The sequence below is a fragment of the Peromyscus eremicus genome, chromosome X, assembly GCF_949786415.1.
Source record: "Peromyscus eremicus chromosome X, PerEre_H2_v1, whole genome shotgun sequence".
NCBI lineage: Eukaryota > Metazoa > Chordata > Mammalia > Rodentia > Cricetidae > Peromyscus > Peromyscus eremicus.
In genome coordinates this window covers 118,502,616-118,514,766 of record NC_081439.1, presented here as the reverse complement: position 1 = coordinate 118,514,766, position 12,151 = coordinate 118,502,616, and the positions used below count along the sequence as shown (strand labels likewise).

At 35.1% G+C, this 12,151-nt stretch overlaps 1 protein-coding gene across 2 annotated transcripts in view; it reads left to right on the top strand.

Moving 5' to 3' along the window:
- The window catches only part of Atp11c (ATPase phospholipid transporting 11C), a 178,875-nt gene that overhangs the window by 155,073 nt on the left and 11,651 nt on the right, over positions 1-12,151 (top strand). For both annotated transcript variants that reach the window (XM_059250219.1, XM_059250218.1), the window contains exons 25-28: positions 1,880-2,015; positions 3,944-4,009; positions 6,368-6,471; positions 9,751-9,904. In XM_059250219.1, coding sequence (XP_059106202.1) covers positions 1,880-2,015; positions 3,944-4,009; positions 6,368-6,471; positions 9,751-9,904 — 460 coding nt within the window. The remainder of the gene's footprint in view (positions 1-1,879; positions 2,016-3,943; positions 4,010-6,367; positions 6,472-9,750; positions 9,905-12,151) is intronic.

Below are 12,151 nucleotides of genomic sequence, written 5' to 3'. Positions count from 1 at the left end.
GTTAAAAAGTTGTATACTTTGTCATGTTTTCATTCTCTGTCCCCAAAACCATTGCATTTATGTTACAGCTATAATATAGCCCAATGACATTCTGTAGAGTTACAATAGGTGTGCTGTTTGAGTAATTAGATACCCTTAGATACATGGTATGAGAAATTTCAAATGGAAGCAAAGAAAGATACATACACAAAGCCATCTTCTTTATGCAGATCTGCTTCATTAGATGAGTAGCCTTATTTCATATTCTGACTGAGAAGATTGTGCCATTTTTGAAATTTTAATTTTAATCTGTCTACCTGCTATTTATCAGGACATCATTGTATAGCCGCTAGCATGTGATTTGATTTGATGGAAAACTAAGACCTACTTAAAATAGGTTACATTTCCAGTAAGAAATTGAAAGAAATATATACACAGATATAGCTAGAAAGCTTGGTAGCATTGTTTAGAACATATGGTTTTTTTGTTACTGTTGTTTGTTTGTTTAAGACAGAGTCTCACTATATAGCTCTAACCATCCTAAAACTCACTATGTAGACCACACTGGCCTCAGAGATCTGCCTGCTTCTGCTAGGATTAAAGGTGTGTGCCATAAGACTCAGCTAAAAGAATATGTGTTTGAAGTTAATTCAATGCAGTACTGTATATTAGCTCTGTCTCTTACTGAATGAATTTCTGTACATTAGAATCACTTGAGGAAGAGGGAGAAATGAGAGAGAGTGCAAAAACTAGGTGTCATTACTCTCATTTTCAAATAATAAATCTCAGAAAGCTATAACATAATGGTTCCCAAACTCCACACTTAATTAACCGAGAATCTTTCAAAGCTAGTAATGTATAATTACTATTATAAGTAAAATTGATAATTAAAAATACCCTGATGTTCAGGTTATACATAATACTAGTAAAATCAGAATGTGGATGCAAGTCAGACATGAGTATTTATTAACTTAATATTTTTTGACTATGCATTATGGTATTATAGTTTAATACATGTTTACAACGTGTAATGATAAAAATCAGAGCAGTTAATATTTACATCTTCTCAGATCCATCATTTCTCTGTGCTGATGACTTTCAAACTCTTCGGTTTATTTTGAAGTGTCTAAACTGATAAACTGTGGTTATCTTACTGTACTAAACCACATTACAACTACCTCTCATTCTTTAAAAGTATTTTGGAAACTATCATTCACATTCTCATTATCCTCCTTGCCTTCCTTGTCTCTAGCAACCTCTATGCAACTCTAATTCTATGTGGTCAACTCTTTAGCTTCCATAAATGAGTGAGAACATATGGTATTTGTCTTTTTATACATTACTAGCTTTGAAAGATTCCCCAGTATGTTATACCTTTCTGAGATTTATTTGCAAATGAGAATAATGATACCTCATTTTTACACTCTCTCTCTGCTTTTCTCTCTCTGCCTGTCTATGTGTGTACATGTGTGCACATGTGTGAGTACGTGTGTGTGTGTGTGTGTGTGTGTGTGTGTGTACTGATTTAATTCATATATACATGTATAAAGTTATAGGTATGTAGATGGACAGATGGTCAATCTTAACTCAGTTTGTACCGTTTTATAAATAACTGTTAAATGGTATATAATTATTATTGATGTTATTTTGTCCTGTTGCTTGGCCAAAATTTTAGCAATATTTTACAGTTTACTTCAGTGTCTTTGTCAGGTAGTGATTCCATGAAGATCTAACTTTGGTCAGTCTATCTCTTAATTAAAAAAAAATCTTTCTGTCCATCATGATGGGCAGCCCCTTCATTATAACAAGGTCAGATTACTGCCCATCTTTGGTATTTCCTTGTATCTTTAACTCAGCAGCTTATAGAGGTTCATTAATTTTTCTCTCCATTTCTTCATAGGAAAATTACTGGCAATGCTATGTTACAGTTGGGGCCCTTCTTATATTGGACATTTCTGGCTGCCTTTGAAGGGACAGTATTCTTCTTTGGAACTTATTTCCTTTTTCAGACTACATCCTTAGAAGACAATGGAAAGGTAAAGGGAACATGTATTTTTCCCATAGGTACTGCATTTGTCACACATTTTACAGTAATCATTTTGCAAATTAGTTTTCTTAACACTAGGTCTTTAACATAAAGGAAGTACTAGAGTAAGAAAATCACTTTTGTGTCTGTATTTAGGAAGAGAGCTTAAGCAAACCCTCTAGAATCTTAATTTGTTTATAGTTTTTAGAAAGTGAATCGAGTTCTTGGGACTTTTTTTTATACCTGTGTGTTGTAATAGGAAGAAAGATTTTTCCTGTGTTACTGTACAGCATGGCCCTCTGCATTTCTAATTCATAGTTAGTAGCCTTCCATGTTTGGAGTTGAAGAGGGTAACTACTGTGTCTTTGTAGTGTTAGACCAATATGTAAAGAGGGAAATCTTTTCTTTCATTTCAAAGTGGTAGTGCAGTGTTCTTTTAAAAAATGCTATGCTGGTTCTGCTAGTGCCTCCTGAGAAAGTGACAATATCAGTGAGCATCTACACTGGAATGATTTTAGCCTACCCATACTCTAGGAGAGAAATATTGATGTGAGACAAGTGTCCATCTTCCTTCAGCCACACACTGGGAAAGTGAAACTTGTGCCTTGCATGTTGCTTTCACTGTATTCTCCTTTGCTGTGTTTGGTACTCTTCTTTTATGGTCATTCTTACTTATCATAAATATGAGGCAAAAAGATAAGTTTCAAAAATAATTTACTGCATATAATATGTCTGAAACCTACACAACTAACATCTCTTACAAAAGTATAAGCTCAATGAATTTGAGTGATACTTTGAAATTTGATACCATAGTCAGGCCTTCCTAATTTGGACTAACAAGTTAGTTTAGTATGAATCCTTTCTAATTATTAATCATAATGTAACTATTAGAAAAATATTAAGTGACCTTAGAATGTATATACCTAGCACTTGCCACAGAGGTCCTGCTAAATCTTAGGCATCCTTGGGAAAGTCTCATTAGCTTTCCAAGTCAACTTTTGTCTTCTAGTAAGTAGAGGTTCAATTTTATGACTTCTCAGATCCTTCACATAAGAGTAGTTTTGGGACTTTTACTTTTTAGTTTTTGACACAAAAATTGTATATAACTGACTAGTAATTGCTTCAAATTTGCTTTATGTTGACTGACATTCATGGGTTTAGCCAACATTCCAGGTAGTATATAAGAATCATTGGCCCAGGCTGTTTCTGATTCATTATGCATTTTGAGGTCATGAAGTTCAAATTAAGATTTTATTGTATATGTCACCATCCTTTTTAAGTGTTTGCTAAAATTACGTAAGAATAAGAATTTTTATCAGCAGCTAAACCCATGTATGATTGGTTGAATCCTTTTTTCTTCTAGTAACCTTATTTTGTTTTTATTTTTTAAAAACGTTTTACATCTCATTTTTTGTTTCAATGTTATGCATTCAGATCTTGACAGCGTTTGGTAAGCATATGTGCCATTCATTGCCATCGTTTGGATTTATAAGTGGTACTGCTTCTCTTTGGTGTGCACATGCTAACAGATGTAGTAACAATTAGACTCGCTTTTAAAAATGTGAGTCCACTTGTGTTTATATAAGAACTTCCTTATATTGTAGGACAAAAACACATCAAACTCATTAGTGACATGAGTCATCCAGATGTCTTATTTTGATGAATGGTGCTTATAGTGGAATAGTATTTTTTCCCTCCTCCTTTACCAAACCCATGAACTCCCTGTTTGATGCTGCATGGTAATGAACCCAGCCAACCACAGGTGTGGTTTATCTATCCATGAAAATATAGTATTGTGACTTAATCTTATTAACCAACTATTTTCTCAAATAATTCATAAAAAGATCTTTGACAGTTACATGCAGGATTAAACCTGGCTTTTTTTTCTTCAGCAGGCTTATGTATTTATGGTACATGTAATTATTTAATGTTTTTCAGATATATGGAAACTGGACATTTGGAACCATTGTTTTTACAGTCTTAGTATTCACTGTAACTCTGAAGGTTAGATTTATTTATTCAAATATATTTTGTATAAGCTTTTTCTTTTAATCTTTGTGTTACTGTATGTTATCCAAGCCCTTGTCTGAATGCTTACTAAAAAAATAGTTGATGCTAAGGGTTTTAGCATTTGTATACTATTTATCATTTTTTCTAGTACATGTTCTGTGCTATTTTGTTTTGGCGTTAAGACACCATACTTTTTGGAAACATATTCCTTCTTAATCACTGGATTGTTTTTTTTTAATTTTTTGAAAAATTTTTCATTTAATATATTCTGATCACGCTTTTCCCCTTCTCTAATTCCTCTCAGATCCTCCCTACCCACTTATCTCCATGCCTTTTCTTTCTCTCTCTCTTTAGAAAACAAACAGGCAAACAAAACAAAAACTCAAAAACACTGTGTTGGAGCCAGAAGGGGAAGTGGGCATATATTCCCACCCCTAACCAAGAAGCTATCTGCAATTGATACCCACTTGCAAAGGAAAAGTTAACTGTTGTTTTTAAGACATTATACTAAATTACATATAAACAGGCTGAAAGTTTGTGAATATATACGTATACTATTTCCATGTTGAAAACTTGTATCATAGGGCTGAAGAGATTGCTCAGCAGAGCACTTGCTTAGTTTTGTAGAGGATTGGAGTTCTGTTCCTAGCACCCATGCTGCAAGGTTCACAACTGCCTGTAATATCAGCTGCAGGGTATCCAACTCTCTCTTTGGTATCTTCATACCAGAAGGCAATGATCTCCTTCAGACTGGAGTTAAGAGACCCCTGCGAGCTGCCATGTGGGTGGGAGATAGGAATTGAACCTGGGTCCTCTAGAAGAGCAACCAATGCTCTTAAACGACTGAGCCATCTCTCCAGCCCTTAAATCATTTTTTAATTAAAAAAACTTGAATCTGCTGGGCAGCGGTGGAGCACGCCTTTAATCTCAGCACTTAAGAGGCAGAGCCAGGCGGATCTCTGTGAGTTCAAGGCCAGCCTGGTCTACAGAGCGAGATCCAGGACAGGCACCAAAACTACATGGAGAAACCTTGTCTCCAAAAACAAACAAACAAAAAAAAAACCCAAAAACTTGAATCTTTAAAAAAAAAAAAATTGTCATTTATTTAAGGATCGCTGGCTGGCTCTAAAAGAATTTTAGTGCTTAAAACACTTAAATAAATGTCTGTATAGAAGACATGTATGTGAAAGAGCTTGGTGGTAATACAATTTTATAAGCTCTATTAATTACTGAAATTTACCTATATGTTAGTTAAGGAAGTATATAAAGGTATGTGACAGGGATAGGCATGATTGTTTGTATCTATAATTCCTGTATTTGGGAGACTGAGGCAAGAGAATCACCCAGAGTTCAAGGCCAGTCTGGCCTACATAATGAGTTCCAGGCCAGACTGAGTGAAAGACCCTGTCTCAAAAACAAACAAAAATATATCCGTGCAACAGAAGAAATGTAATTTTGGCAAAATCATTGTCATTGATATGCAGCCATGTAATAATGCTATAAAACCTTGATGAATGCTGTCCTCAAGACTCATGAATTGGGACTTTCATACTTGAAAGCATAATCAAATTCATCTGATCCTTCTAGTAATATTTCACATAGAGTCTTAGATTGAAACAGAATTCAGAAATGTCATTGTCATAGGACTTCTCTGTTTTCTTTATTTTTTTGTTCTAATATTTTCATTATTCACCTGCATTCATCTGCTAATTCAGTAATATCATAGAACTTTACTCTCTCTCTCTCTCTCTCTCTCTCTCTCTCTCTCTCTCTCTGTGTGTGTGTGTGTGTGTGTGTGTGTGTGTGTGTGTGTGTGTGTGTGTGTGTGTGTATTTCTATTCCAAGGCGTTCCTGTGGAAGTCAGAGGTCACTGTTTGGTAATGGGGATTAACTTAAGTTTTCAGGCTTGCCAAGTAAGCACCTTACCTACCAAACCATCTTGCCAGCATTTTTTGTAGGATTTTAAATAAATACTACAAGTCATCTCAGGCTAGCTATTTCATAACTGTAGTAACTCCACTTGGGACTTTGGCCTCCTAGTTATTACCGTTGCTTCATTCGTCACCTGTCACTCAATACTGAGACATCAATAGCCCTCTACCTACAAATTGCTTGACTACACTTCCATGCCTGTACTGTGGAATTTAAGAGACCTCAGGGCAGCACTCAGCATTCTTACTTTAGTACTTTGAAAAGCCTAGCTTCTGCTCTTTCAGCTACATCCCCTTCTAAAGCCATGGCTAAGGCTAAATCCTCCCATAACTATTATATGTGTATAAATCATCAGGTATCATAATGTATTACCTAATATTTTTGTGTCTGTTAAAAAATGATTGTGTCATGTCATTTCAGCTCGCCTTGGATACCCGATTCTGGACATGGATAAATCACTTTGTGATTTGGGGTTCTCTAGCCTTTTATGTTTTTTTCTCATTCTTCTGGGGAGGAATTATTTGGTAAGCAGCTGTACATATGTGAGCAATATTAAATAGCAATATATATGTATACTTTATATGTAAAACATACTTTTAAAGTTTTGACTATATCTGATATAGTGGCTAATTATATTAGGTGGCTAATCTTTAATATTAATGAACTAGAGGTTACTTATACCTTGTAATGGTGCTACTTTTAGGTAAATTTTCAAATATAAGTATGTTATTAGTCCATTCATTCAATTCAGAGATTGAATTCAAATATTTATTCAATATTTGTATAGCCTCTGCCCAAATACTTAAATTTATAGATATATTATCAACTCTCTGTGAAATAAAACAATTAGTAGCATGACTATGAATGTGATTTCCAATAGAAATGCTCATCCTATGACATTTCAACAGGATAACATTGGCTAAAATATACATTATTGTCCATTTAGACCAGTGGTTCTCAATCTGTGGGGCACAACCTCTTTGAGGGGTCACATATCAGATATTTACAGTACAGTTCATGACAGTAGCAAAATTACAGTTATGAAGTAGCAACAAAGTAATTTTATGGTTGGGGGGTTACCACAACACGAGGAACTATATTAAAGGGTCACAGCATTAGGAACGTTGAGAACCACTGATTTAGACCCTATTATCGCTTAAATGATAGCATTTTCCTTCAGTATTTGTAGGAGAGGCAGGATCACCAGAAGTTCAAGGTCATCCTGAGTTACATATTGAGTTTGGTGCCATCCTGGGATACAAGAGAACCTGTATCACCCTTCACACACACACCCCAAAGTGGGGGAAAAGTTTCTCCTTTGAAAAGCTATTTAAGATAAAATCTTTTAATAATATGATCAGGTGTAGCAGAACACACCTTTAATGTCAGAATTGGGGAGGTAGAGACATGTGTAGTGAGTTTTAGACCAGTAAGGGCTACATAGTGAGAACTTGTCTCAAAATAAAACACCCACATACACACACACACTGAATCACTTATAAAACGTGTAATTATAGCACATATGTCACCTCTGTAGTTAATGATTAAGAACAGCAAACAAAACTGAAAAAAAAACTTGTTTTCTTTAGTATTATACAACCAAACCAAACTTTATTAACTAAATGCAGTATGTAGTTGTCTACCCAGAATACTATAATTCTGTGACTCTGTAATGAACATTCAAAAGTTAGACAAATTACCACAATAATAAAATGTTTCTAGAACCTGAACAATTTTGAACCCTTCATACAGACTTTTCCTCATTAAGTCATTTAAAAGACTTTGTCACACTTATTTACATTCATTAAGTGATACCTACTGAAAATGAAGTACAATAGTCTTCTCTTATTTATGGTTTCACTTGAGGGTTTGGATTGTTCTCAGTGAATCATAGACTAATAAATCATATGAAACCCCCTAGAAATAGGCAATTCATAAATTTTAAATGCAGTTTTCAGTAGTGTGATAAAATTGCACACCACCCAACTCTGTCCTGTCAGAGACATGAATCATCCCTTTGTCCCATGTACTCAAGCCATATATACCACCTACCCATAAATTGCTTAGTATCTATCTCACTTTCAGGTCAGCTGTCATGGCATCACAGTGCTTGTATTCAACTGACCCTTATTTTGGGTCAACAAAGTACAAGAGTAATGATGCTGGTGTCTTTATTATGCTTATTTTATTTCATTATTGTCTTTTCGTGCATGTTCTATAAATTAATCTTATTATGGGTATTATTGGAAACTGTTAAGGGAAGGCACTAATCATAGCTTCAGGTACCCACTAGGGGTGTGGGTACCTGAATTTCTGTGCACATATATCACATAGATAAAGGAAGACCAAATCTTTGTTTTATTTTGTTACTTCAAGTTCTGTGCTTAAGTAGAATTGTTCAGGTTAAGCTACACATGAGCTTAAAATTATAAAGCAACCAACAAAATGTGACTAGAAATTATATAAAACTCTAGCTGAATTACAGCTAATTGCTCTGGACATGTTTTACAGAGACATTGAAACTTTTTTTTTTTTTTTGGTTATTCGAAACAGGGTTTCTCTGTGTAGTTTTGGTGCCTGTCCTGGATCTCGCTCTGTAGACTAGGCTGTCCTCAAACTCACAAAGATCCTCCTGCCTCTGCCTCCCGAGTGCTGGGATTAAAGGCGTGCACCACCACCGCCCAACCCTCCTTTTTTAAGATTTTAAAAATTTATTATGTGGTGTGTGTGTGTGTGTGTGAATGTGGGTTACTGCATGTAAGTGCGTACCTGTGGAGGTCAGAGAAGAAACTAGTTCATGAAGTGTGATACATGATCAGTGATCTAATAAATAGAACCAAGTAGTTATCAACATGGAGTTCTTGAGTTCTAAATTATTTATGATGGTCTGATATGCATCCTGACCTTAAGCAGCTACTGTCTTCACCTCAATTTAGAACAATACTTTAGATAGTGAGATTTTGTGGTATACAGTTTAGAGGATAAGGGAGATTGGATGTGTTTCTCAACTCCACTTCACAATTCAGTAGATGATTTGAAATAAAATCAATGTCAGATTAAGGATTCTCCGGGATTTCTAGATTCTAATATTGTCTTATTAACAATAGTCTGCCATCTTGCTATCTCCTGGGCACAAATTATTATTCAATATATGTTTGCAGACAAGAGATTCTTTTCATTTATGAGTGACTGTAGACTGTACAGTTCTTTTTTATATTTTTACTGAAGTTTTTAAGGGGGTAATTGGAGTAATTCATTTAAAAAAAATTGGATTTCTGAATGTAGAGCAAAAAATCCTTCCTCTTTCTTTCTTTTTTTTTTTTTCGGTTTTTTGAGACAGGGTTTCTCTGTGTAGCTTTGCGCCTCTCCTGGAACTCACTTGGTAGTCCAGGCTGGCCTCGAACTCACAGAGATCCGCCTGGCTCTGCCTCCCGAGTGCTGGGATTAAAGGCGTGCGCCACCACCGCCCGGCTCCTCTTTTTAATAAGACAGCTGAAGAAATAAAATGCTTACTAGAATGGAAATGAACTTCATTTCTCTTAAATGTCTTTAAGCTCTGGCATTTTCCAATGCACATAAATAGTCACCATTTGGCAGCTTTATAGTTGATTGCATGATTGTTTCCAGTTCTCCTGATTCACATCCCTTTTCTTTCTAAACATTTGGTAAATAAAATTTGTTTACTGCTTTTGGTATATTCTAGAGAAAATAATTTTTATTAATGTGTGTGAGGAAGATTCCTTTTAAATGCAAAAGACAGGAATTGATTTGTTTTTCTATTCTGTGTTTTCTTTCCATTCTAGGCCTTTTTTGAAACAACAGAGAATGTATTTTGTGTTTGCTCAAATGCTGTCTTCTGTTTCCACATGGTTGGCCATAATTCTCCTAATATTTATCAGCCTTTTCCCTGAGATTCTCTTAATAGTAGTAAAGAATGTACGAAGAAGAAGTGCCAGGGTAAGAACTAAGTTTATGTTTTAGTCTAATATTTGGAAGAGGCTTCGCTCTATACCGTGAACTGAAAACCTTACTTAGAGAATTGCATTAGTTACAGCATGTTAAACCCCTCCTTGCAGGTTCATCACTTAATTTCCTCTTCTGCATAAAAAGTATAGTAAAAACTTCGTTATCCAATGCAGGTGGTAAGTAGATTCCTTAATAGTGTTCTGTGTGATCCTTAGCAATCCATATGGAGTATCTCATATGCTCCATATGGAATTTTTAAAGGGAAAAAAAGACTTTATTTTGTATTTATCTCAGAATTTTCACATCAGGAATTTCCACACCAACATTTCAGCCTTGACCTTAGAAATTTCCCTGTGGATTGTTTGCAGATTTTTTTCAGTTGATAATCCTAATTTGCCTCTTTCAAACCTGTCCCCTTCCTTTGATTATAGTGCTGCTTAATCTCTGTGTTGCTTCTAGCCCTGTCTCCTAACAGTATATTTCACCCAAAGAGAATTCCTTGGATGTGGTTTTAACATCCTTACTCTTCGGGACACACTTGTAATAATTCATGATAGTTTATAAGTGTGTTTTTATTTTTAACTGTTAAATTATATTTCTGTGAAGAGAAGTTATTTCCCTCTGTCGCATTACCTGATATCTTTTGAATATTTCTTTAAAAGCTTTTAAAGTGAAAGGGTTAGAATTGCCTGAAAAACCACTGGCAAATTTTTGCCAGCAGATTAATTAAATATATCATATTCCTGCCAACACTTGCTCACTTTGTTAAAATAAAGTCCTATTTCTTTCATATTGATATCAACTAGCTCTTATAACACCTCTAAGGCAGTATTTTTGGGAAATAGTCTAGTCATGACCACCTTATGTAGTTAATCAAATATTTGTCAACCAATTGAGCTACAACACTGGTATATCATAGGGGTCTTCCTGCGTATTGAATTATGAAACCCAGTTGGCTGACATCATGTAGACATGAAGATGTGAAATTATTAAAGTAGAAAAGTCTTCAACAAAATTTTAAAGGGGGCTTAGGAATACAGCTTTAGTGATAGAGCTTTGAAAATATTCATGAGACCCTAGGTTTAATCCTCAGTACTGGAGGTGTGTGGGAAATCAGTATATAGCTAGGTGACCAGAATTGCTCTGAGCTTCCTGTTTTTACGTGGCTTACGGGATAGACTGATCACAATTTTGGTGTATTTGTTTACACTTTTAATCCTTTCAATGGCCTTTGACTAGCTCCATCCAGCCTGGTTTTTAGTTTTAGGATAAAAAGTAGTATTGATGGAACAGTTTTCTTCCAGACTGGCTCAAGTGGCAATTTTCATACAGCCATATAAAAATGTTCAAGTAAGACAAAGGGAAAGAAAAGAAAAAGAAGAAAAATCGTTCAGGGACTGGAAATATAGATCACTTTGTAGAGTACTTTCTAGTATGAGCAAAGGCCTGGATCCCATACTCAGCATTACCTAAAATGGATATAGGGCCCCATGTCTGTAATATCCGACAGAAGGATCACAGTTCAAGGCCATCCTTGGCTATACCATGAGACCCTGTGGGACAGAGGAAGGGAAGGAAAGAGATTCTTTTTCACTACAGAATTTACAAAGGAGGTTCTCTTGAATTACTCTCCTTTTTTTTCTGAAAAGTACATTTTAGTCTGCTTCTAATGTTTACATTTGTGATAATGGAGCTCATGTTGCAAAATGGCTCACACTCAAGCTTCATGCTCTTAAGGGTAAAAAAATCTCACAACTCAAAATCTCCAAATGTATCATCCCAATCTTACTTAGGCCCTTTCTAAAAATGAGACACCAGCTGAAATGTCCAGTGATGTTTGTATAGACCATTAAGTGGAGGGATATTGCTAGGAAGCTATAGATTCATACCAGATAGCATTTTTATTCCATGTAGACAGGAGATTCCAAATTTTAACTGAAAACATAGAATGTTACCAGTGGGTCAGCATGAAATTTGTCATGGTTTATATCTATGACAGGAGGGAATTCTAACATCTGTGCTGTAGCTTGGCATGAAAATATGCTTGAACAAACAGGAAAATTTCCATAATCATTTTCATTCATTCATTCATTCATTCATTCATTCATTCATTTACTCTTACCCTTTTTGAACCAGTAAACATTTGTTGAACCACCTGCTGATGAACATCTCTCGATATATCCAGTGTCTGAAATGCTAAATTGTTTTTCAGACTCTGTAGGATTTTGAGAGTTACAA